Source organism: Odontesthes bonariensis, chromosome 10 (assembly GCF_027942865.1).
Source record: "Odontesthes bonariensis isolate fOdoBon6 chromosome 10, fOdoBon6.hap1, whole genome shotgun sequence".
NCBI lineage: Eukaryota > Metazoa > Chordata > Actinopteri > Atheriniformes > Atherinopsidae > Odontesthes > Odontesthes bonariensis.
This window is the reverse complement of record NC_134515.1, coordinates 15345977-15373857: the sequence shown is the minus strand read 5'-3', so window position 1 is coordinate 15373857 and position 27881 is coordinate 15345977. Positions and strand designations below refer to the sequence as shown.

The window sequence follows — 27881 nt, the reverse complement described above, 5'->3', positions numbered from 1 at the left end:
ACAGACAGCAGCTCAGTAGTGGCCCCAGATTGACTCGTCTCAGAGTGGGCAGGCAGCGAGCTCCTCCGCACAACACCCACATTGTCTGCTGCGCCAACAATCCAGAGCAAGGCTCTGCTCCTCAGGGGGCTGCCTGAGACGAACACATTATAGATACATGTTAGCCTTGGCCCGACCCTCTGTATACTGTGTGAGGCACTCGGCGGAAGGGAGAAAGAGGAAGGAGGGAGGAGATGAGAAATGAAATGCATATGGAAGTTATTGAAAGCTATGGAACGGATAAGTCTATTCGACAGCTTAACAGTCTCCAAAAAACAGTCTTAAAAAGCCTTATATAGAGAGAAATCATATCGCTTTTACATCTACTGAATTTGAAATACTGTGAAACAAGATATACGGTTTCTGCACAGGGGGTAAGAAGGAGAGGGGGGGGACGCTATTTTGTGAAACAAGACATTTGTAAGAACTGACTTTCTAAGTAGTTTTGGCTTTAGCTGACTGTCAAAATGAGCTCACTGGATCTTCTGTCTTTATGTTGAGGCACCCCTGTTGTCCTGATAGAAAACCTCAAAGATGCAGAACTAGCATGCTGTATCATGGTTACTTGCAAATGGCCAAGCGACCCTGACAGGGAAAACAACAGAGAGATTCCTGTCTGTCTCCCAAAACCTGTGAGACATTTGTGGAATGGTCTGACTCTCCTGCACTCTCCTTCTGAGCCTGCTGTTAAACATGCACATTTCCAGCATACAATGTTGTTGTTTCTGCTTCTATCACTTTGATGTCAATAACCAGAGGCTGGCTGACAGACACTCCCCACTCTGTGCATCTGCAACCAGTCTCCCATTCGCTTAGGACTCATCAGTGGCCACAGTCTTTATCTTGCTCTAGACAGCCCTGCGATAACACTGTTAACAACAGTAATGTGCAGCGCAAAGGAACCACTGGAGCTGCCACTGTCAGGGTGAGTAAGTGAGGTCAAGGGCTTTTATCATCCAGTTTTGCTGCACAAAATGCCCCCCGGCTTTACTTTATGGTCGTCGCACTCCCATGCAATGTGTCTCCTTTTTTCTCAGTTAAATCTTTTGTCCATCTTTTTAGTTTCCCGACCAATTTCTGTAGTTCTCTGCTCTCCAATGTTAACAGTGTGGGGGGAAAAAGAGGGGAAAAAAAGTCTTGATGGAGCTGGGCAGAAGTGAACGGGACCTTCTCTCCTCATGTGCTTCAGGGAAAACACTGGTGTTATTTTAGAAATCACACTGTTAAAGATTAATGTGGGCCTGGAGGAGTGTGTCATCGTTCCTTAACGACAGGGCTGAGACGTTGAATAAAGCCGGCACTGTGTTCTATTCCACAGCCCAAGGACAGATAAGTTTCCCCTCACCAAGTTCACCACTGCTCTCCCTCCTTGTTTGTCAGGTAACTCTCTCCCTGAGACATCTTTTTCATGCCGAGAGCCAAAATTAGTTCATATCTGATAAGTGAATCCAAAAATCCAAATCTCCCCCCCCCCCTTTCCATTTTTTTTTTTTCTTTTTTAATACACCAAGGTGTGGGTGAAGGACAGCATATGCTCTGGCTTTGCTGATATAAAAACAAGAAAAAAATAGGTCAAGGGGGTATTTGCAAACATTTTCTTTGCTGATTGCTCCTGTTAGATGACTAATGGAAAGTCCCAGATCCAAGTTGTGACCATGCAGCTCCCCCAATAAAGTCATCTGTCATAATCCCGTAGACAGGCCAGACAGACAGACAGCTATAAACATGGGTTCAGAGACCAAGACTGCGCATCCTATCTGTACATAGCGTGCCTTTGTTAATATAACGGCCAGGATGATGGTGATAGCTGCATATCAAAAAAATGCTATTGCAGACACCAGTGAAGAAAGTAATGATAACGTCCGTTAACAGCTGATGATGCCAGTGATAAAAACCTGTGAGGTCTGATGAGTCTCACGTCTGAGGTGTGCATATGGGACTTAGTATTCCTTGCTGAAGGACTCTGCTGATAACGGAAGTGTTCGATAAGCCTGGGATCATCAATCTTAGTGACAGAGATAGTCGCTGCTTTACACTAATAGTGTTGTAAAGAACGTTCAGCTTATATAGCCCAGCTAATAAACTAATTTGTGATGAGCCCGAAGGTCGACACATTATATACATTCATATTCGCCTGCATATTAGAGATTTCTTTTTGTTATTGACAGAGAATTTGACAGATTTCATATACTTGTGATGAAGAGCTCAAATTGGGGAAGATTGATACAGGTGTGTCATATTTGATCTTGTTTTGTTTATATGTATCATAAGAGTGAGTGAACTTTGGAACAATATGAAGTATCTGTCAGATATTAAAATAGTTGGCAGTGTTTTTCACCTCAAAGTCCACTGTGAGACAGTTTTTCCACTCAGTGTCTCAGGATAAACGGCAGCATCATATCATCCCTTTTGCAACAACATTACCGCACATTCTTTTGAAGTCTGAAACATCCCTGAAATGATCAAAGTCAGCGAAATTTCAACTCCTCATGCGTTTTGATGGCAAAAACATGGCCTTTGTACAAGGGAGTGGACTTGCTACATTATCTCTACTCATTATAACTTCTTCGAAGATTCCTCAAGGCCAAACTCCAAAGATGTTACTGTATCATTGTCAAGCAGTGGTGGACAACCAGTTTTACCCATCCACTGCTGATTTCAGACTTCAAGACAAATGGGGAAGCTGGACTGTAATGAAACATGCTGTTACAATGTTCTGGGACGTTGCAGCCATAATTAATTTCATTAGCCGTATAAATCATGACAGCTTGACATTTATTGTAAGGGTGATGGGTTCATCTTGTGGACTTGGAGACAACGCTTATGGTGATAAAGGTTGCTATCTACTGAGAACAAGCACAAAGTTTGAGTACAGAAAGAAGAGAGAATACAGAGAAGAGCACAACGGAACAAAAGAAGTTGCTGTGCAGCGAAAACTTCAACTGAAAAAAATCAATGAACGCAGTATGTTGGATGATTAATTTACACTCTGGGATACATTTTTCATGGCTGTGTGTCATATTACTGCTTTAAAAATGTTGCTACTCTTCAGATTTGTACATTTTTCAGTATTTCATTTGAACTTTGCTGTCTATTTTTGTGTAATTTGGTGAGTGTGGCCATTTCCAAAGATCTCCATCATAAAAAGTGTCAGTAAATAATCTAGCATGGAGAGTTGCTGTAGAGAAAAGAACTGTAGAGGCTTTTATACCACTATATGGAATGTAGTTAATTGTGCATGCACTTAATGGCTGGTGTATTAACAGAATCTGAAAACAACCAGTCATCGTGATTTAGAGTGATTATAAGCATTTGGTAATCAAGTTTGTTTTCTTTTGTTTTGTTTTTTTCCCTTTGTATTACACCAATGCAAAATTTCTGGCCCCAACAGTAAAAGAAAGCATTTATAGCCAATATCTCCAGACAGTATCTTTTGGCAGTAGCAGCTGGCTTAACTTCTCGGGTCTTTATATGTTTCCACCGTGTAAATAATCTGATGGGCCACCAAAAGAAATCGCAAGGATAAACAGCGCACTTGTTACAGTCCATTTGTTATACACAAATGCTTTTTGTCCTGTATCTCCACATCACACTCAAAATAATACACATGCTAATGGCAGCTATCAGGACTATTAAGCCGCCATTATTATTTTTGGTATTTATACCGAGTACGTGAGTGGAAAGTGCATTTGAATGTATCCTTAGAAAATGTTTTAAGTTGTTATACTTGACTTACTTGTGGCATTGTAGAATGCTGAATCAGTCAAGTAAATCAAAAACACCCTCTTTCATTCACATTGTGAATCTATTTCCATAACGGAAAGGATGCTTCCATGTTTTACAGATGTACCAGTGTATATCTGTTTAGTGACATTTTTGTGCAAAGGTGTGTTTGGACATGAAAGGAAATTAAAAATGCAAACTACCTGTCTTACAAAGAGTATCCCATAAACACTGGGATCTGTTTACTCTTTCCTCATACCGTAAACGCTACACCATTCATTTCTGTCCTGCAAATGACCTAACATCTAAGCTCCATGTCTTCACTGTAAATGCAGAGGCCACACGTACAAAAAGGCTATTGAGAGAATAAAGAGTGTGGACACTGATACTAGGGATACATAAAGGACACAGAACCTTGGGAAATGTTGATCTGCACAACTGTTACTTCTGTAGTTACTTCACAGCTCTTTTGTGTGTTTAATTTGTCACCATTTATCAAACTTATATTTCCACTCTGATGCACAAAAACACATACTCATACCTTTGTGCAAGAAATCCACTGTCAAGTCTTGCTTGTTTATTTGCTGGAGAGTGAGTCATTCTGTACAGCTTTGGCCTCCTCAAGCATCATCGTAATCATGTTGTGGAGGGATTGACCTCGGTATAAACCTTCGAAGTCCTGAAGAAAGCTCCTGCTTGTCCTTTGGAGCAATCCATATATGCATGCACTTAGCCTCCAAGTCACTAGAGACTTTTCACTTCAATGTTTGGGCCTGAGCCTAACTCCTTCTTTATATGTGTGAGTGACTGCGAGTGTGATCCAAAAAATGCAAAAGAACCACAGTATGGATTTTCAGGGGAATGCCTACAGCACATATAGATCCTAATAAGAAATCATAAAAAAATGTCCTTTCCTGAGCAAAAAACTTCCTTGAACAAACTAAATTTTTCCTTTTCATATTCATTCTCTGTCTTGCACAGATTTCAAAATTGTTCCCCCTACAGTTGTTTAAGCAAACCTATCCTTTCATTACATATACATTAGTTTTGCAGTAATAGAGAGTGAGGAGACATTGAAAAGCTACCGTCTGTTTATATAAAAAAAAAATTTTCAAATGGTGTAAATATTTAGCCAGATCTCGATAAACTATATGCAATTTACTCTCCAGTTGTCAGTCGTCACATGACAATATCTCAGTGGTTGCTGTCCAGAAAAGCCCTGATGTGATGAGAGATCCCCCTCTCTGTTTTTTGTGTTACTTTCTACCTACTAAAAGGAATTCCTGGTTTGAATTAGATATTCATACTGGCACTAGACAGAGGGACAGACAGTGTGGTCTTGTATATGTTTCTGAATACACCCAATTCAGTTTGCAAGGGGAAATACAGATGTGAAACATATGACACTGCCGAGCTGAGAAGGCAAATTCAGATTTATGCAATGCGTAAATGTAAACATTCATCTATGCATTGGCTGTGTAGGCATCTTGCTCAGCTGAGGTATGTGAAATGAAAAGTAGATGTGTCCTGACCTTTGATTTGATCTATATGCCCTCAAGCCAAGACCTTAAATCTTACAACCCTAACCTCCTGCTTGCTAAGAGGAAATATGTGTCTTCGAAAGAATAGGAGATCATTAAAAATAAAGCAATATGATATTTCTTCCTGCTGCCATGTGTCAATAAACTGCAGCCTTTATCAAAATGAAGAGGGAAGATGTAATATATCATAATCTGAAAGGCAGCCGCTGCCGATACTGTGTAGGCAATCCTCTTAGTCCAAAAGTAAGGTTATTTATTGGTTCTCAACCCAGCAGCTGTCACAGCATCTGCAAGCGGAAGATCTATTGGCACACCCCTATTCACTTATGATTATTACTGATCATCTGCCCAAATGACTTATCAATAAAGCAGAGGCCAAGCAGATAATTTATCTGTATGGTTCTGTCGATATCAAGTTCAGAATCAAGGGCCTTAAAAGGATAAGGACGTCAGGTGATGGATGGTCATACATGGCTCCTATGAAAATATGACCCTTTTAATAAATTTGCAATATCCTGCTCTCCTCCTCCTCACTCAGCCTCCCCTTGCATTCCTCTCAGTCTCTTCTCATGAAAGCGAGCTTCTTTCCCAAGGTTTGTTTGCTGAGTAATTGCAAAGCTCAATATGTAACATCACTTTCCTGCAGATGAATAACTTCAAACTCTTCAATTGTCAGGTGTAAGAATGCAAATATTTGATCTGCTCATTTGTGCCAATTGTTTGGCACCTATGCTGCATGTCTATGCAGGATCTGTGAATCATGCAGGACACTGAAATGATGAGACAAGGCTGTCCGGGGTCAAAGCAAACCCTGCCAGGAGATTTCACCATGGCATTTTCTTCATAAATCACACAAAGACTTTCAGGACATCCAGGGTCAAAGCCCGTTCTGTAAATATCAGCCGCTTGTATTTGACAAGTGGCCGTGACTTTTCAGAGTCGCACAATAGTTTTGAGTGTTTGCCTTCCAAATCTAACCTTTGTGCACTAAGCTCTATCTTGCCAGCAGTTCTCAGTTCCGTCACGGGCCGCACCCTGACCCATCTGGATGTAGGGTTGGGTAACAGAGTTAGCTTTAGCACCGTGTGATAAGTGTCAAGCAAATCTGATCTCCTATGTATCTTTTAGACAATGCATTCCTTTGGTATTTATTTTGCTTGTACCAATGAACTGTAGAATTTTATCACATTAGGCATCACAACACAGTGGGAGAACAATAAGTAGGCAGTGATTATATTAATAATTATCGGGAGCAAGTGAAAATTTCCTATCAGCATTGCCCTTTATGTTTGCCTTGGTCAAAACATCTCAGGTCTTCCGCCTATTAAAGGCATCATAAACATATTCCTCCCGATGGATGCCTAACTTCCTGGTATTTAGTGGTGCAAATTTCAGCCCTGTTTCCCTTTTCTCCAGCCTTAGTCTTCTTACTTCTTAACCTAAGCTTTATGAGGAACTTCATTGTTGAGGCATGTTTTTAAGAAGTCATAGTGCTGGTCTTGTTTTGGGTCAGCTGTCAAAAGCCCTATCTCAGGGAAGTCTAGAAATAGCTGCATTTTACACCCTTTTAAATGACAAGCCAGGGAAAGACGTGGAGCCACAAGCAGGCACTATCTGACTTGATGCTAAAAAGCAGACTGGATTAGACATGTTTCCCAAGTCAAGCAGTCTCTGGCAAGCAATTGTAAAAGGTTTGTTATCAAGGATTTCAAATGATAGCAATGGACTACGGAGGAAAAAAAACACCAGAGACTTGTTCTTGCCGTTCTTTTTCTTCCTTTTTTGGGGCAGTGGTGTTGTTTCATTGATTGGAAAATGTTCCGATCAGATTTGCCAGTATCTTGGAGTCAGAGGAGTCCCATCCATTTGTTGAGATCATGTTTGACATGATGGTTACCTCCTATTTTAAAGGCTCCAGCAATGAGAAACAAAACCTCCTCTTTCATTTATCAACCTTTTTTCTCTTTCTTGCTCTTTGACACAAATTCACTTTCTCTGCAGATTATTATTCAACACAACCCACAGTGAAAGACTGATTTCTCTCCAATCTATATGTCAAAAAGATCAATACCCCATCCAGGGCATTGCCACCACAATGAAGTTCTGTCAATGTGCCAAGAAGCTGCAAAAGTTCCCAATAAATGCTTAGCAAAACTTTCAATTTGTGGCTTTCTTGGTGTGGCTCTTGCAGCCAATGGGTTGTCAGTCAGGGCTCTGGTTCAAAAAGTCTTGAGGTTTGTTTGCTGCTGGTTCTTTTTGGAAACTTGTGGCTTTGTGACATCCGCAGCCATCCGTTGGGCCATGTAGCTGTATTGCCTCACATTATCCAGAGTTGAGCAGAATTGTTTTTGGCAACAGAATGCTAACATTTTCCTACGGTGCAAATCTCCAAGTGGGGCCCTCTTCTTCTCTTCCAGTGGATTATGATGAGCAAGGTCGAACGTCCTCCTCTACTGTGGTTGCTACGGCTACTTACTCAACCTTCTCATTGGTGAATTGTGTGACTAGAAGATTGCTGTTCAGTTCATTCTTTCATGGACTGACTTTAGCTGTGCGTGCAAAACCACCACATGCGCTTAATGGGCCTTGAGTAGAAACCCATCTTTGGGGCATTTCCGCTGTTTTTTCGTATCAAATGAGTTCTAGAAAAAACTCAGACAGATTTAGCTCTGTCCTATGTTTCAAGCTTTGACAGATCTTGTAAAAACAACAAGGCAGTCCACTCACTGTCTCTAACCACGTTGTGTTTTCTTTTGTCTGCTTGGTCATCATGTCAATAGAAATGGTGCACAAGTGGTGTTGAAAATCTCCTCAGTCTGTCCAATAACAAAAGCTGTGCTATGAAACACTAATAATGGTGGGGTTTTCCCTCCCTCTCGCCCAGGGTGAAAGCACACACTGCAGACATGATGAGATACACGCACACACACGCCGTCTCGCATACACAAACACACACGGTTACGTATATTCCTAATGAGGGCCTGGACAGCTTTTGGTGGAAGGATTCTGCAGGTGGCTGCACTTTCATCAAGCCACGACTGGATTTGTTTATGTTTGAGGTCATATGGGCCAGAGAGAGAAGTTTGTGTGCCCAGACACACATTAACACACTCTGTCTAATTACGCTCACTTCAGTGTTTTCTCTTTTCCATAAGAAATATTGACAGTCGGCATTTAGCAGGCTAGATATAGAACAAATGAACAATTTTACCTCTCTCTGTATAGTGGAAAATCTGTCTCTCTCAACATAGGCCTGTCTGTATTTGGATCTGTTTCACAACCCCAGAGGAAAAGTCACTTTGAGATGACGGTGACATGTGCAATAAATCATAGCTCTGACGGTCAGTGGCCAATCACATTTTCCTTCTCTAATTAATAGCTTATTTATTTGTTTGGTGGCGTTCTGCTGCAAGGTTCGAGTATCCTGTGTTTGTGTTCGTCTGGTATGCGAGTCTGTGTGCACTTACAGTAAGCCAGTGTTGAAAGACTGTCTCCACCTGTCTTTGTTTTGATGTTATTGTCATCATTGCACGTTCCCCTACTTTTCACAGAAAAAAAACATGTTAACTAGCAGACTTTAAATGAAACTTTCAACAAATGAAACTCATTTGGTCACTTGTCAGTTGGCAGACAATCTAGATTGGAAATACACTGAAGTCAAAGGCAGGAAGCTTCATAATTAGTATATTTCTGACAATGAGCTCAGTGTTTCTGGACCCAAAACTAGAGCGCCCACACAGTCCCGACCCCCCACCTAAAGCTGAAACACATTAAGGCATCAGTAAAACCACTCATGTCTGCTTGCATGTCTTCTAGAGTTTTAGGTTACGCTTGCACAATTTGATACACACACATATTTACACTTGGCATGTAGCTGAGCAGAGCAGGGGGAAAGTCCAGAAATTGTCCTGTAGCTGTTGAGCGCCTGGTAGCATTTTAGATGACCCAGCCAAGCTGTTGGTTTTGTAAACTGTTGCAGCTGGTTTGGTGCATTACAAGAAACGGGAGCCCACCCCCTACCCAACCCCACTCTCCTACACACTCTCTGTTTTACTGTCAATGCTGTTTTTATGTGTAAAGTTCACAAGCACATCTTTTACCTCCAGAGAAGACATATTTAGCTCATTTATCTTTCTCTCTAGTACTTCGTCATCATCAAATCCTTTTAAACAATTTAATTTGATGAATCAAACTTTTTGCAACGGGTAAATATTCATTTGTAAACATAAAATGCAGAGACACTGAGTCGTGGGACGTGGGAACAGTGTTTTGTCCCTTTGCTTTTTTTTTTATCATTAGTTAGTATTATCATCCATTAAGATTTTGCAACTCAACATGAACATTGACTTTTGTAAAGTATGGAACTTTAATGCTCAATATGCACATTTTTGAAAATATGAGAGCTCCAGGGAGAACTGTTTGACAGATTTGATAACATGTTTGCTGTTGTTTGTTTGAAGTTGATTTCAGGAACAGGATGCATCTGTAAAGCTTTAGATGTACAGTAAGTAGGTTGAGAACACTGTAAGTATCTGTGGTGTAATTACAACCATTTGGCGAGGCTTAGAAACACATCCCTTGACAGCTTAATGTAGGAAACCATGAAGTATGGTACATCCCGTGCACATGAGGCCCATCTGGTTCACTGTTAAGTGAGGGGAGAGAAAACTACTGTGAGCTACCATGTTTTTAGATAACAGTTTTTCTGTGTTACTGAGGAAAAATGAACAAACTCAAACACAACTTAATATAGAGACACATGGGAGTATTCGCAACCTTAAGATCTCACTCACTGTTTATAATCACTTCCTGTGAATTGAGCCTTTGCACGGAAAGGTGCACAAAAGAAGTTTCTGTTTGCCAAAATTCAAAGAATAGCCCCACAGTTTCCATGAAAGATTCCACAACAGATAAATGTCTCTTTCCCAATCACAGTGGGCCACATTGGTTTAGGAAATACAAACTTTAATATGTCAACTCAAATATAAAGGCCGCCAGTCTTGTCATAACACCCGTACAGCACACCTACTGTAAAAGGGCAGATGGTGAGGATAGGGCACAGGAAAAGGAAGGCTCGGACATGCTGTATGTCTGTGCTTGGAGAAATTTTATAGGCATAATTTCACCTAAACTCAGTGTGCCGATCCCGGACCCTACATAAAACTGCTCTGAAAACAGTCTCCATCTCTTCTTTGTTCCTTAATGGGCTTAAGGGAGAAGGAGAAAGAGACATGCAGACGAAGAGAGACTGGGTTACCGTTCTGTGTGAAACACCCTCTCATTGCAGCAGGGCAGTCCCATCTCTTCATCATACCCCCACTTCCTTCATTTCCTCTGGCAGACACTGGGAGCATTCTACCACCCATCTGCTCCCAGTAAATATTGCTTGAAGGCTTAATTATACACACATTCGCTGACACATACACACACACACATATTCACATATTTCCTGCAACGCTGAAGCGGAGAATTAACGTCAAAATGCGGGGCATTCATTCATCCAAATGTGTGCAGTGTTATGTTTGCTTCTGGTTGTGTTTTTGTGACCTCTTAGTCCATTATTATGTCCCTCTGGTCATATTTGTAGCCCACAGGGTGTGTGTGATGAACTGTGAACACCCAGTGCTCTTGTCATCAAGCAGTGACGGTCAAAACTGAGGCTGAGGCTCTTTCCCAGTGCTGAAATCAATATTCTCTTTTAATGAGTCAATGAAGAGATTTTGTTCTTTTGTTGTTTGGCTTTTATATCCGATATTAAGTTTCTTTTTTGTTTTGGTGCCACAAAACTCTTTAAGAATGTACATATAAATATGTATGGTTTTTTTTAAATATTATTTTATATTTTATAGTAGTTATATGTATTAGTATATTATTAGTTACAAATATTATATATATATTTAAATAAAATCAATATTTATATATATTTTTTATATATATAGAAATATGTTTTTGCCTTTGTTTTTCTGGCAGATGATGAATGACCATGATGAAGACTCTCCTGACAACTGCATTAAAAAGGTAGGGTTATCATATCTTTCTCTATTCTACTTTACAACTCCCATTTGGCAGTCTGTTTTGTAAAGTAATTATTCTTTTCTTTTTAAAGTCAAAGTCATAGACATATTTACACATCAAAATAGTCATTTTACTGAGATTTTGGCTTACTGTACATCTTGACCTGGATACTATTGTTGGCTTGGTCAATGCACCAGTCAGTTTTGACTAGTTTTAACGACCTGCAGAGCACACGTGTTCAAGCTTGAATGAATATACAACTTTTTGTCCTCTATTCAGTCGCATGTGTTTTAGTAACTAATAAGCCATACTTATCAGAGAGGGACAAAAAACAATGATCTGCAATCTAGGAAGCCCCCTCTTCCCTCACACACATGCTGGACCCGACACGTCTCATTGACCAGTCACTGACCACTTTATGAGGTGATAAATTTATTGAAGAGGCTGGGCAGTTTGTTTTTACGGCCAATGTCACCAGGTCAAGACAAAACGGCAAGAGAGTTCATGTCCATCTAATGGTCCATGAAAGAACAATGGCCGCTGCAGAGGACACACTCTTTCTGAGAACTGCTGAAACCATGTAAGCAGAGCCCCAACGCAAAGTCAACTGAAAGGGAGAGAGTTGAAATCAGTGGTTGGAAATGTGACAGTAATAAGTTATGTGGTATTTTTGTAATATAGAGTGTTATAATATAGTTTTGGTGCAATCTGTTGGTTTCCTTAGCTAGGAAATTGATTTTTGAATTGGCTTTGTATGTATGAATTGGACTAATTTTGAATTTAATTAATTGGATTTGGTTGGATTATGATTATAATGAATTGGACTCTTAATTGGCTTGAATTGGACTGTATCATTGAAGTGCCTTGAGATGGCATTTGTCAATACAAAACCAACTCACTTTAATAAAAACGATGTGTAAAAGATCACAACATGGATCAACTAGAGGTGCCTCGTGAGCAAACTTACCAAAGGGTATTTCACATAAAATCTATCTTGCTGTAATTTACAGTTTTGACCAGCCTGACATTCAGAAGAAGAAAAACTCGTAAATTCCCTAATTTGCATTTCAGGTCAAGGGTCTTGTTGCTGCACCTTCTATAAACAGGCAGACCGGCATGTAAATCACTGACTTTTTGGTTGGTCTGAAATTCTACATTAGTCAATAAGCTTATTTTAAGAGCTGACCGCAGGTGGTTTGGGCTGTTCTGAGTTCCCCACATGTTCGTACAATGTGGAAAAACCTACTTGGTTTTATAAACTACCTAACCACCTTCCTCATGAGACGCATGCTCAGTCTCTCTCTCACACGCACACAAACACATTTGTGCACTCATGTGTACATCTAGTTGTCGTGCATACACACATAGTTAAAGCATGAAGTTTTACTCTACACAGATGAAAGAACAGAGACGTACAGTTTGCCTACCTACCATATATAAAATCACAGAACATAAACACAGGCAGAAACACACTGGCTACATCTCATTATGCAGAGTGTGAGTTGCGGTCGGCCCTTGTCGGGCGGTGGCAGACCACATGCCTGTTATGAATATGAATGAAATTATGCATGAGCCATTCCCTATGACATGACTCATTCATCCACATGCAGTCACACACAAACACAGGGTAGGGGCATGAACACACACAAAAACACTGACTTCTCTTGCCTCCACCATGTCATTACCACCTTTTATATTTGATTAAAGCAGAGTCTTAATTGAGTTGACTAGTGAATAAACTAGCTCATTGCATGAAGATGTGTTTTTGTTACCATATGCCATAAAGACATCTGGTGTTAATGTTTGTACGTATTACATACAGCATATTCTAACTTGTCAAGAAATATCTACAAGCCACTACACAATGCATTTCATAGCAGCAAAGTAAAAGATTATTTTCAAGCTGCCAGTTTCTGCAGAAAACTGTACAGGAGTGGATGGAGGGACATCATGAAAAGAGGATGTAAGTTAGTGGTTTTAAATGTGACGTTGTGGAAATTCAACATAATATTATGATAAAATATACATCTTAAAACAAAAGGCAGAAGGTTTAAATAATGACAAATTAAAAAAAAAAAAAAACTGTTATTGTAATGAAGATATTACAGATTTATTGCGGCCTCCTTTTTTTTCATTTTTTTTTTTATGTTACAATGACATGTTCATTTTTACCAGAAATACATGCAAGTTTCTATTGCCTAAGATCAAATCAGATGTGGTACCCTCCTTTAATATGACAGGAACTGAAGTGTCTGCTTCTGTAAAGAAGGTAACACTGGTCACAGACGCAGTACAAGTCGATACTGTGTCATATTAACAGCTGGGTCTCAACTTAGCATATGATCTGCTTTTCGGAGGGATGCTACACACTGTCTTGAATTATCGTGCTCCTCCATGCATTTCCCTGACACAGTTAGTTGCTAAGCTTAATTTATTTTTTCATTTGGAAACAAAAAGAAAAACATGGCGACAGCGACAGTGTGCCAAAGTAGAGTGCAATATTTTGGCCTCATGCATTTTGCCTAAATTGATGTAGTGTCCACTCTCACAATCACTTACTCTGTCACCAACTTGGGCATGCCTGAATAAAGTTGTGACGAATATGGTTGTCAAAGTGACCAGTGTCTGAGTGACTGAATGCCGTTGCTTTAACAGATTGAGAAATCCAACAATGTTATCTGTCTCATGTCTGAAAAAGGCAGCGCTGTGTCAGTCTGAAAGGAGTGGTAAAGCAAATAGGAGGAGCTGTTAGAGTCGGGGATAAGGCCCCGGATAAAAGAGAAGCAGAGATATTATTGTAGCTTCTCCAGGCCTCTTACTGAAAGCTGCTCAGAGCTGCCCCTGAAGCTATATGTGTGTGTGGACATGTGTGAAGTTTCAGGACCTGAATTCATATCCTGTGCTTTCTGAGCCATATTGACTTTTACACATGTAACGTAAAGTCTCATGTATCTTCACACTACACACACAAACACACAAGATAAAAAGACCTGTTATCTGAATCCCCTCTCTGCTTACTTCCTCCATTTTCTTCCACTTATTTCATCCCTCTCTGTTTCCCAGCAGACAGGATGGTGTTGTTGTAGCTACAGATTGCTATCGGTGGCTATTAGTGATAGGATCAGGCATTGTTAGATTTAGTCTCGTCTGGCCATACAAAACAGGACTATCTGTCTGTTTAGCTGTCTAGGCCCTGCTTATGTATATTCAACCTCACACACAGAACATACACTTAAGTCTATAAGTGTGTGAGCAGAAGTTAATAGGCTATCGGAGGGCTTGAGTTTCCTTTTGGATTCCTTGGATTTAAAAGTGGTAGCTAGATACAGAGCAAGGAAAAGGAGACAGTGTCCGCTTTGTGTGTGTGTGTTTGTTTGTGTTAATCCTCATCTTCAGAGGAGCGCTGCTGTCCATGCCGACGTGTGTAAACACTCCGGCAGATCAGATGGCAGATAATGACTTCCAGATAGACACCCTCCATTCAACCAGCAGGGAAAATCAATGAGCACTGATTGCTTTTTTCCCAAGACGATCATCTCTCCCCTGAAGGCTACTATCTATCTCTCTCTCTTTCTATCTCTGCTTCTTTCTCAATTCCTCATTCTCTCTCTCCAAGCCCCATTCATTCACCTCTCAATACCACCGAGATTGAATCAATTCGTGCTGCTTTTCATTGGGGATTTGCCGTGAAAAGATGCAGGAATATCTCTTCAAGTCCTGTTACTCCGTCCGCTGCACTCCTTTCTGATTTGTCTGGCTGAAAGTGGACATGTGTTCTCTTTCACCGATGAATTACGTGTAGTGATATGCATCATTACTTATTACACTTTTACTAAAGCACTTGAAGTAATCATCTGCATCATGATGCAAAGTTTGCAGTAAATATCTGCTGTGGATATGGCATTACTTTTAAATGGGCCTATGACAGGGGTTGATAGGAACTCTGACCTTTAAGTAGGTTTTTCCACTCCATGTTGAAAGACCGAGGAGCCAAATGGGGGTCAGCTGGAGTTGTGACCAAATGGGTGTGTGTGTGCAGTCACCAAATATCTCGCTACCCCCTCCAAATCAAGCCGGACAATTGAGTCTCTAAATACACAAGCTAAATGGCCCTAAATGTATGAGGGTTATTATGTGGACAGAGGGAGGCTCATGGGTCACAGAAGTGATCCAATGCTCCAGGCCATAGTTTACCCTCTGCCAACAGTACCACACTTCCCCATCTGTACCCCTGCTTAAATAGACTCATGATTGATTGATAATTATGATAATTTGTTTGAAATGATTATCTGGGTATTATAATCACTGCCACCCCAGTTTTCCACAGGGGCAAGTCATTTTTCATAATGCTGAACGTCACAAATGTCTCCCGGTTAAAGGGGTGGCTCTGTACATGTGCGTGTTGGGCCGGCTTCACAATAGGAACTTTGCTTAACTTTTGCGACGCGGCTGCATATGTAACTGCACCACAGCTTGCACAACAGTTTTTGAACACAGGGATGACTTCATTAATGGCCATGAATACAGAGTTATGTGTAATCTGTGGTTGGTAAGATTTGAAAAGTAAAGACATGAAAGTTGCCATTTGAACAGTCACATTCAGTTGCTGAAAATGATTATCACTGTCAGTCATCATCACAACAGGTAAGATTTTTAATGTCGATGAAATATCGTCTTCAAACTGAAACTGTGGAAAAGGGTGCATTGTTATTCATATGAAGTCAATACGATGACCAACAAGTGTTTTTTTTTTGTTTGTTTTTTTCAGAGAATACCTTCAGTGATGCTGACCGTAGAGAAAATTAGGCACCACAACAAAAACAAACGTTGATATGCTCTCCTCACGCTGTCAGTGTGGATGCTTTCATTTGTTAACATTGGGGCATAAATTAAAATTATCCCATTTCGCACACGCCATGCACAAGCCAGACGTGATGCCGGCATTATACATACACGCACACATAAACACAGATATGGTACAGGCTGGAATTAGGTTCATGCAAGAACATCTCTACTGTGTTTTTTTTTTTTTTTTTTCAGAGTATGGTAGCGGCTGTACCTGCATATATTCATAGATGTAGTGCTGAAAAAACATATTTCTCATTTCAGCGATCTGTTTCGTTTAGCTTGCATCTAGCCGCTCCTACTGAAGATTTTGTTGCATTTCTGTTTTTTTTTTATATATATAAATTGCTTCTATTTTGCGTAGCACAGTGGTGCTGTAGTTGCCACTCCTGCTTCACAGGAGGAAGGTTTCTGCTCATCAGCTTAGATGCTGATGAGACTTGTTTTTTGTGTGCCTGCCCAGGCTTTCTCTGGGTGCTCAAAGAAATGTAGTTTAAAAAAAAGTCAAAGATACAAAACTATACCTGTATGATTAATCAGGAAGTACCCAAAGTCAGTCTTGTCATTCCCAGGTTGTGAGCAAACATGACGCAGCTCCAATCAGCCTGTCTTCATTGCCATCTAAAGGAAAAAGAAGAAATACAAGCGTGCATGTGTGTGGAGGGGGCTATAGGAATAATATTTGTGGTTTTTGCTTCGCCCTGAGATGACTTAATGATGATATGGGTCTCTTTCTTCTGCTGGGCAGGGTTACCTTTTAATGGGCCCTGAGTGACATGTTTTCATGTGGCTCCGTAACCTGTACCCCCCCCCTTATCCAGCACCACCGTCACCATCATCCTCCCCTTCCCCCTCTACAAAATACACAGCACGAAATGCTTCATTGTATCAGGTTTGACGAAGGGGGTTGAAGTGCTCTGAAACCCAGGGTAGAGGAACCAACATTGAGATCCTACCTAGGGTTTGTATATAACTGAAAAACTTTGTATAGGACGGATGGATGTCACTGACAAAAATATCCAAACGTCCCAAAATACTCTTAAACCTTAAACCACTCGCAAAACACTCAAAATGTGCACACAGCATGCTGTATGTTCCACTTCGGTCATAATATCAGAGCCACACCATCTCCAGTGCACAAGCAGCAGCATCAGACTGAGTTAAGTTTTGCTTCTTTACTGACTGTGTATCAGTTATGCTGCAGGTGTACCTTTAGAATTGCTAAAAAGGTGTTTAATACTGAAAACATAGATTGATAATAAAAGTGTTCATTTAATGAGTCTATGTTATATAAGAAAATTCTTACATCCAGGCTTTTTTAGCCAATGGCGTTGATTTGTGTTAGGTCACATGGTCCAAACAAAGTAAGGGCTGTTGGAGAGGAGGTGGGGAGTAGGAGGAGAGGTGAAGACAGAAAGAAATGGTCTTTCTTTTTCTCTGTCTGTCTTGTCTGTGGGAACTGTCCCAACTATGGTTACTACAGAATGCTGTCATTATGTCTTGTGAAGAGCGTTCACTCAAAGGCCACCCCTGTGTGCAACTGTGCTCATGCATTTGTGCGTTTTCCTGCTCTCTTGAGTGCCACTTTTAACTTGTGTGTGTCTCCAGCGTGTGTGTGTGTGTGTGTGTGTGGGCCTTGACTGACGCATCTCTGTTGTTATCGTCGATCAAAAATCAACGTCATGTCGGAGTGAAGCGCTGGGAGAGGAATTCAAGTGGGAATGAAAGAAAGAAAGAGCGGAACAGATAGAGAGAGACAGAGCGAGGGGGCGGAGGAGAAGCACGAGGTGATCAGAGGCACTTTCACATCAGCTGGCTCCCTGACCCCGTCTTTCTCTCATTCTATCCTTCTCTTTCTTTCCTTCTGCCTTTCACTCCTTCTATCTTCTCTCATTCGCTCTTGTGGTCTTTGTCTCTTCATAATCTCTCTCCCAGTGGCCATTCCCACCACATTCTCAGGGGTCACACAACAAAAGAAGGAGGGCGATAGTCTGACAGTTGCGGGGGCTGTCGTATGAGTTTCCTCACACATATGCACACACATTCATTTTGATTTGTTTTGTACGATTCATGTTGGGACTTTATGTTGTGTCCAAATTACAATTCCATATCTAAAGGAATAAAACTTTCCTCTGTAACACTTACTGTTCTGGGTTCATTTATTTAGAGACATATTTTCTCTTATTCTATGTACTGTAGTGATATTTAATCTTTATGTTTTAATTCCAAATAACAACTCATCAAACTTAGGCGATAGTGTGTTCACACTGAAATAACTTTAAACATGTTCTATTTTTTTTTTTGTGAACACTTTGCTGTTGCACTAGAACCTGTCTATTATTATTATTATTTATTTATTTTTTTTTAATCGATTTGCTTATCAATCAAATCAATTGTAGAGACACACAAGCGATAGCCTAAAGGGACCAAGGCAGTCAGCAGTGCATTAAATTCCCTTTTTTAACACTTCAGCACTCCTGGAATGAACAGCAGCACCAGAGAGTGAGATGTGCCTTTCCTGGCTCCCTTAAACTAGATCCTGATCCAGAATTTGTATTGAACTTGTGTCATTTTATGCTGAAACGTGTTCATTTAAAAATACATTTTTGAAAGCTGAAATCTTTCTGTAATAAAATTTGAAACGGCAGCCACTTAACATTTCTTGGCCTCATCAATCATTGGTAAAATGTCCTCACTTTGGAAGATTATCTGAACCTTTCTGTTCCTTAAAGGATATTCAGATTGGACCCTAAAACACAGATGTGCACTTATACATACGCACACACACACACGCACGCACACACACACACACGCTGTCTTGTCTGTCAAGAACGCTGCTTGTCCATTAAGGCAGACAAGAGTGAATACAGAAGGCCGGCTGGTGATATCGGTGATAAAAACTTGAGGATCCACATGGCAATGCTACGGAGATGTAGAAGTAGGAGGGTGAGAGCTGTGTGGTCCTGCACCTCAAAAATATTTCATTTTGTCAGGAGATAAAGATTCATCTGCACATGAGAACAGCTGGTAGAATTTGATACTTCACATGACATGACGAGAAGAGTGTGTTTTTTTTTGTGTGTGTGTGTGTGAAATTACTTCTCTAACGCAAGACAGACCACAAGCACACAACTAGATTTTAATTTTGGAGTTATCTTAGCTTTTACAGGTTATGCCGTAATTTTTTCCACTTTGTTTCTCATCCTAAAAAGAGGAAGTTAAGAGAAAATATAAACTGCCAAAGAAACAGAGATTTGTGAGGCGCAACACGGTTTTGATGCATCCCAATGTCTACTGATAGAAAAAAGATGAAGTTCAAGCGGGAGAGAACGTCGGTAAAGATGGAAACGCTCAGAGGGCAAAAGACAGCCGGAGGCAGGGGGATGGAGGGGGCATGATGGGGAGGAATGCCAGAATGCCCAAGAGAGGCAAGAACTGCCAGCCCGGTCACAGACACAGTCCGTCTGGGGAAGAGAGACAGAGAGTGGGGGAAAGAGGCTGGCCCCGTCAACACAAGGTCATGTGAAAAAAGATCCCTCTCTCTACAGCCACCCACCTACATCTATCCATCCATCCATCCATCCATCCATCCATCCAGCCATCTCTGGGTCCACACATCACTCTGGCTTCAATAGTTTGGAAAGAAAAAACATTTGAGAATTCATCAGAACAGAGGAAGAGAAGGCTGCAAAAGAAGGAGAGGTGAAGGATGAGGAGATGGCAGGAGACAGTGGGAGTGTGTCTGTGTGTAACAGGTCTTGGGGGAGCTTTTAACCACAGAGTGGTAAGTGAAGCGTGCCGTGTGTTGAGGCTGCTCTGGTGAACTGTCTTCATTCCACGAGCAACAGTCTTGTGTTTGATTAGCCCCAGATTTGCCAGATAATGTACTGAAATTGGAAATTAGAGACAAATACAAAAAGTCAGTGATATCACTGTGGTCCTCTTTAAGATCACAAATGCAATGCTAGTCTGTAACCCACAAAGTGTGACTGTAATGCCTCATAACATCAAATGGGGATCCAAATAAATTGGCATGGAATTTGATGACGTGGAGAAAAATACTGAGCAATCTTTTCAGCACTATAAAGAAAATTGTTCAGTACAAAATGAACACTAAGTGTAAAGTTCGAAGAAACTATATATAATTTGTATGCCAATTAAAAAGACTAAAGTTAAGGAGCCCAGTCTGCTCTGACTGGTTAGCTCTGCTGGCCTGAACAAGCACCCCTCATCATTCTACATGTGGACAAAGAGTTCTGCAACTTAAAACTTCTTTTAGTTATGCATAATTATTTTTATTTTTTTTGCCAAATACACACGATCAACAACTAATTGCTTATAGATGTCATTAGCTGGTGAAGGAGATGGTATTTTAGGAGATACATATTTTCCTCTGAAGTTTTTGAACATCAAGGCTGAGATAAAAAAAAAACAATAAATTTGTTCTAATTCGTTTAATGGAAATTAATTTTCATCCTGTAGCAAGAGTTTGGCTTTTCTTGACTTTTTTTATGCTTTTAACTACACAATCCTATCCCCTGGCTGGTGGGAGGGTATCAAATGGATTTATTGAAATCGTATCTCATTAAATGTTTTTGTTTTTCCTAGTTTCCCCATTTTGTAAACCTTGATAGCGTCTTTATTTCATGCTACAAGGTTTTTGTATATTTTTTTTGCTGTAAGACAATCACAACCAGCTTGTATGGTTGTATAACACCCCAAACAATGAATTGTTGAATTGTCTCCTTTGTTTTTAACTTTAGGTGATGGTATCTTTACCTGAAGTTTCATATTAGAATAATCTACCTTAAAATAAATTCTGAAGATCGGGTCCTTTATCCTCACTTCCTTCCCTTTCCCCCTCCTTTCATCCCTCGATCCTTCCTTCCAATCTCGGCTGAACAGTATGGTCTTTGACTGAGTCTTAATCTTCATTACAGGGCATTAGTCCACTGGGGAGGCCCTGTCTCGTCTCCCCACAGCGCAGCCTGGCACTGTCCCACAAGGGACGTCCTGCCACGGCGCTGCACATACACACTGCCAGCCCCTCTTGCCTCCCACCGGCTTCACCTTGGTCGCCCCTTCGCTCAAATGAACTGTTAAATAAACGGCAGGCCTTAATCCACATGAAGGAGTGGGGGGTGGAGGTGGTGGAGTAGATGGCAAGGCTGGTCAGACGAAACAATAGAGTCGGCCCTGGACGCCTCCATTTAAAGCAACCATCAATCATACTCACCATGAGATTTCACTTTCTTTCTTTTGACGATTTTCGTGAAAAAAAAAAATATCTTAGGGAATCAGAGCGACAATAATCTGAGGCATGTGGTTCAGCACTCATATGCAGTCCATGAGCATGGCCTAGTGTTTGATGAAATATGTGTTTGTAATGTAAGTACGAGTCATGTCCTCAACAGAGAGTGATCCACAGGCTCTTCTTGTAGCTTCTCTTTTCTGCATTTGAATTTTAACTGTAAAATAGCTCCTTGTCTCATTTTTTGAAAAATATTTTTCAAATATTTTTGCGCTTATACTGGACACACACACCTTTTTCCTTCACAGGTGGAAGGACATATCGTGAATCCCTTCTTCAGCGAGCCTGCTAACAAGGACAGTTCACTCGCTGTGAATTAGATAATTAAAGAGGATGGCTAATTGAGTAAACAAGCATCGGGGCCGTCACCCCTAATTAAGTGATTACAAGGAAGAGCACACTCAGCCAGCACAGTGCTAATTAACGTGTACACAAGCACACACACAGACACGTGTGAGGACATGGAGAATTATCTGTTAGAGAAACAATGATTAGGCAGAGTGGGGGATCCCAGGAGAGGGCCGCAATGAGTGGGTATCAAACGCATACACACATATACAGCAGCATCCCAAGAGAGGGGTTCTCTGTGTCTTAGCACTAATTCATACTGGATAATCCTTTTCTTCAGCTAACACAGAAACTGCCGAAAAGTTCACAGCAGTCACAGAGCGTGACCGACACACTGCTGATATGAACCTTTTATAGACGGCGCTCGGGCTGTGACAATGTTGGGCAAAGACTCTATTCAAATGCAATTACACATCCTCTCTTTTTCCGCGATGATTATTGTCCGAAGCAATAGACTTTCACAGGAAGAAAATCTAATACCCAAATGTAATAATCCAATCAAAGCCGTGTATATATTTACATATTTTGTTGTGATTGTGCGGTCTGGTATGGTAATGCTAAACCCCATTTTGTTTTTTTTTCCATACTCCATGGTACACTGGAAGTCGAGCCCGCCCTACTTTCAGCTGTGACATTTCCGATCAAGATGCTCGTATATGAGGATATTATCACAGAGAGTGTTACCTTAGGGAGAATTATTCAGTACATTAACCAGGGAGTCAAAATGATTATTTTGCCCCAACTCTCCTTGGGGAATTTAACTGCAAGAAAATGACATGATTTATTTCTATCTGGAATATATCTTGTCAAGTATTTATGTGGCTATTAATGCCTTTGCTCTGTGAAAAGAGATTTGATCATAAAAATGAACAAGGTTGGCCTGTAATTGAAACTCTAGCAAATTCAAAATTAGTTATTTGAGCCTAAAAGTCAGATTTAATTTCCGACAAAAAGGAGATTATTGGATGTTTACACAACTCATTTTAAATCGGCTGTTTTTTCTTAATGCACCAGGTCAGATGTAATATTTCCTGAGTGCACAGGATTTTCACAACAGAGCACAAAAGCTGATCAGCTTGGCTTAAAATCCACTTACAATGGGGGAGAGAAAAAAGCAGAAGAAAAAACCTGCATTAATTAAGAATCGCTCCGGGGAAGAAGTCTAATTATTTTTTTGAGCAGAAAAGATTTTCCATGTTGGCCAGGATGACTGTGGTGTGGTGTTATCTTCCAACACCATGACCAGTCTCAACTCCCCTACTAGCACCATTGTGAGGCTGATTTAAGATCCCCAGCTAATGGGCATACCTGCCTGACAAACATGACTTCTTAGCAGGTGACTCCTGTCAAGTATGTCTGAAATAACAGGTAAATGAATTAGCAATAAAATGGACTTAGGGTTAACAGGCGGGGGTGCCCATTATTACAGCTCCTAATCACTAAAGAGATGCCATTCACTTGCTTTAAGAAGGCAGCGTTTTTCACCGCTTGCTGGCCACCGGCCCCCTCAGAGCCGCAACACATTTCTAATGGAAGGCTCTCTGCTTGAGCTCCAACCTCCCGAAAGCCCCCAACCATTTCTTTCTCTCACTCTTTTCTCTTCTCCACCCACACCCCTCTCGCCCCCCTTTTCTCTCCTGTAAGATTATCAGTTTTGATTACCGCCGGCAACAGGCTCTTACCAGCGGTCGGAAGCAGCGTCTCACAGACCTGAAAGGCCCTCAGCAGGTTGCAACAAGCTTTTGAAATTATGGGGCTGGGCTCAGAAGGAAAGTGCTCTGCGCGCTGGTTCGCGGCCATTTAATCAACTCCTGACTTTTGATAGTCAAATAATGGCTAATTACAGTAGCACCTGCCCACAGGGTTAAAGGGTTGAACAGATTTAATGAGAGAAGGACAGAGAGAAGGAGACAAGAAAATGAAAGAGAAAGCTGGAGAATGTGTGCTATTATCCTCACGTCTTTCTGATTGGGTGCAATGAATCAGTAAACCCTGGGATGCTCTTGTGTGCCACAACCTCTTCCTCACAATTAGGAGTTGTTTTTCTCATACAGGGCACATGATTGACGAGGGTGGCGTGGTGCAAGGTGAGAAGAAAGTGAGGCTGACAGAAGTAAGATTGACTGTGATTAGTGGTTTGTGTTTGTGTAACTATGGAAAAGCCAAAAAATGTTGAAGGATGCTTATCTGAGCTACTTTTTTTGAGTGCTGTTGTTGTTCAGCTCAGAAAACATAAATGTATTTTAGATATTAAAGATATTCTATTGGAACTGTAAACCAAGCAACATACATTTCACAGCCCTGCTGACAAATCTGGAATGTAATCTGCATAGTTTACAAAAAAATAGTCTAAAAATTGACATAATTACATTCTAATTGATTGCTATATAAAACTGCTCCCATGTCCCTATATCTCAATTTGTCAGTCCATTTTTGTCTCGTTCTCCACGTCTCCTGGGAGGCAGTTTGAGAGATAATGAGTGAAGAAGGATGGGGCTATTAAAGAAACAATTTGATAGTTCACACACCATATCCTCATCCTAAAGCAAGATGTGCTTGATAGGGCGCACCCAAACACCCCCTAAACACACACAAAGCTTAGGCTGTGGATCAAAGCATATTAAAAGTGACCTGTGTGTCAGTGCATTGATCTAAGACCAGGTGGCACCAATATATGCAGGCTGAGCTGCTTGTTTGCCTTTTCCCCCTCCTTCTATCGTTCTTTCTTTCGTTCGTTCTTGCCCTCCCTCTCTCTTCCGCCTTTCTTGTGACCAGCGACAACTTAGTCCCGGCACTCTATTGTTCAGGCACAAAGGCTATGTAAAGACACGTCAGCGATTACAAAGCTGCAATGGCACAGCTCAATTACTCAAACGTTGCTTTAGCACGCTGGGATACATGTGTTTGTAGGTGAGTGTGTGCGAGGAGAACGCTGTGTACTCAGAGAGTGTGTTGCCGCTGTGAGATATTAACCGGACTGTGGCTGTGTCAGCAGCGCCGCACTGTGTTTTTAGTCTTTCATGTTCCATTTATTTGACCCCTGACCCTCAAACACACAGCAGCCTCACTTCAGTGACCACCCCTTCATACACACCTCTGCACCTTTGCGCACAAAATAAGCACACATGTGCAAACATCCACACCCCCGCGCACACATCTTCACGTACAACAGAGTAATCCATCGCCTCTCTCTGACCCGCTCCTTTTTTTGAGCTATTACAAACCATATTTGCCCCATCCAATCAGTTTGATTAATCATGCGCCAGACCGCAGGCTTGCAATCAGATGACCAGAGCATTGTACCCCTCTCCACACATAAACACACCCACACACGGCACAAACACACACACTGGCGCTTGTGGGGAAGTATTTCCCCATAGACATCCTCAGTGTGACAGCACCATAAACTGGTCATTTATCAAAGTGTCCCCCGCAGTGCACGCACATAAAAAGGCACTCACTAGCACATACACACACAAACACGTACACACAAATGGATTAAAGAAATAGTCCCAGGCCATTGTCTTAGTTGTGAAAAAAGCCATTTGGTAGTAGTAAATTGTCATTTGTTCTTACAATAGTGCATATAACTTGTCATCTTCCAGATCTCTCCTCCAACTTACTGTGAAGCTAAGATGAGTTTACACTTATTAGTTCTAGTATTTCTTGTCTCTTATTAGAATCCTCCACATTATGAATATAGTGTAAGTTTGTTTAATAATTCAAACTTGTGTTTTTCAAGCCATTTTCTATTTTAAAGTAGAACAATTAATGATTAATGTTCATGTTTTTAACATGATTAAAAAATAAAATCCACACTACACATACACTTCATAAGTCTTGTAGCTCTTTTAAATGATCACGACTAAGTTTACCTTAACAGAAATAACAAATCAAATTTAATTTAGCTCAGAGGAGAGTTTGGAGCCAAAGCTTCAAGCCCTGAATTTGAATAGTCGCATTAAAATGTACTGTATGTGCCAGCGTCTGTTTATGGGTCTCTTGTCTTTAAGTATCCACATGATTCTGAGGTTTGAGTAATGCAGAGCCCCTGCCTTTCTTTATGGCATGAGAGTCAATAATGATAATAAAAGAGATATTCATAGACATGTAGGGGGCCTTTCACTCTGCTATATCAACTGAAGATTTAAAAGCCCTCTCCCCCTCCTGCTATTTGTATCTCTCTCTGACTCTTTCAACTCATTCAGACAAAGTGGAGGTAAAAAGCTCTTGTTCAACATTCTATTGATTGATTATACACATGAATATGCACTTTTTTTATACGATTTTTATAGATTTTTTTTTTCTTATTTGTAGTTGACTCTTTTGTCAATACGTAAGCACAAAGCTCCATATCCACATTAAGAAAACACAGTGTGGTAGATTAATGTCTCCCTCCACAGTTACAGCTTCTCTCCAGGACAGCTATACAAGCCATGCAGGCGGGTTTGCAGCAGCTCATTGAAGCCTATTTTATTGCTGGCCTATGTTCCAGAGGGCACAGTGTGTCAGTAATCAGGATATGGGGGTTATCCTGGCTGACCTATGTATTGAGCTTGCTAGTGCATCCATTTCCAGTCCTAGCATATGGTAAAAGCACCGATTTTCACTGAGAAGCAACAAGAGCAATCTGGACTGCTGCCTTTAAACACCGAGGTAGGCCAGGAATGAGCTGGCTGCCTAACCTGGCATCAAATGTTTGAGCAAATGTTGTTAGAAATATTGAAGAGGCACAGTCAACATAATAAATATGCTGAGTTTACATAACTTGCGAAAGTCTCTGGGTGCAGAAAGGATCTTAAGTCGTTCCAACTCTTCACAAAGCCGACTGTGATTCTGTATAGAGACATTTCTTTGATGTTTATGAGTCACTTTCTTAAAAGCTGTAATACCAGAACTTTCAGAAATCAGAATCTAAATCTAGACAAATAAAAATTGTTTGAATGTATTACTTAACAAGATATAACCAGCAGCAGAAAAATAATGTTTCTTTTTTCTTATTTCTCTGAGTCAACCTTTTGACATGTAATATATTGCGTATTTCAACAAGTAATGTAACCCTTGACCTCTGTGCCACTACAAGAGAGTTTCCTAAAATGTCCATCAGTGTCAAGAAAGTCAAGACAGCTGCCGAGGGAGAGAAAAGGGATGGCAGTTGATTGTTTTCTAAAGGAATTAGCTTGTCCTGACCCTCTTGAGCCCAGCCATATTTTGAATGGCTGACACTTTATTTGTTTTGTCCCAATAACAACAGAATCTCCCGAGCACCACTGCGCCCGCTCGCCCTGGTATTGTCACAAACAACTAGACTCACTTTTCCTCTCCTTGTCTCTGTGCCGTGGAAAATAAAGCCCCAGGCTCTTTACACAATCACAGGAGGCAGTGCTGGGGTATGTGTGTGCTGTGATAAGACAGGGCGATGGGAGATAGATATGGGAAGGGCAACGGTGGTCACGCTCTCATACACATAGAAACATACACATGGGCCCAGCTAGAGCCCAGAGAGCAGAGTCAGGGGATATCATTGTGAAGATTACGTAATGCTGAAAAAGTTAACTAACCAAGATATTTACTGTTAATGTTTGTATATTTGATCAAAGTAGTGACAGGGGAGAGAAATGGTCCACACACGCAACCTCTCTTTTTACAGTTTGTGTGTGTTCTGTGTGTGGATGCGGTGGCATTACTTGAATGTCCAGCTGTGTGCAGGCGCCCCCTATTGCTTATTTCCTCACACCAGAAAGCAAACGTGCGAAAAGTTACACATGAGAATGCAAAGACAGATACACGTGGGCTTACCTGAATGCACGTAGTAGCAGTCATGTTGTTGTAGCCGTATCACAGATCATGTGAGACGGCTACATGCATTGATCAGATCAACCACAGTGGATAATCTTTGCCAAAATAATGTCAGACTGCTCAGTGAAACAAAGGTGCTTAGCTTGCGAGATCTCATAATAGCTCCCCACATCATTTCCCTCTTTTTCAAAGCACACACACAAACACACACATAATTCTCACCCATCAATCCCGGCATGACCCCGTTTCAAATTCATTAA

The 27881-nt window shown here is 40.9% G+C and overlaps 1 protein-coding gene across 9 annotated transcripts in view; it reads left to right on the top strand.

The window, feature by feature from the left end:
- Window positions 1–27881, top strand: part of prdm16 (PR domain containing 16) — a 171989-nt gene that overhangs the window by 82263 nt on the left and 61845 nt on the right. For all 9 annotated transcript variants that reach the window (XM_075476450.1, XM_075476442.1, XM_075476441.1 and 6 more), the window contains exon 3: window positions 11274–11321. In XM_075476450.1, coding sequence (XP_075332565.1) covers window positions 11274–11321 — 48 coding nt within the window. The remainder of the gene's footprint in view (window positions 1–11273; window positions 11322–27881) is intronic.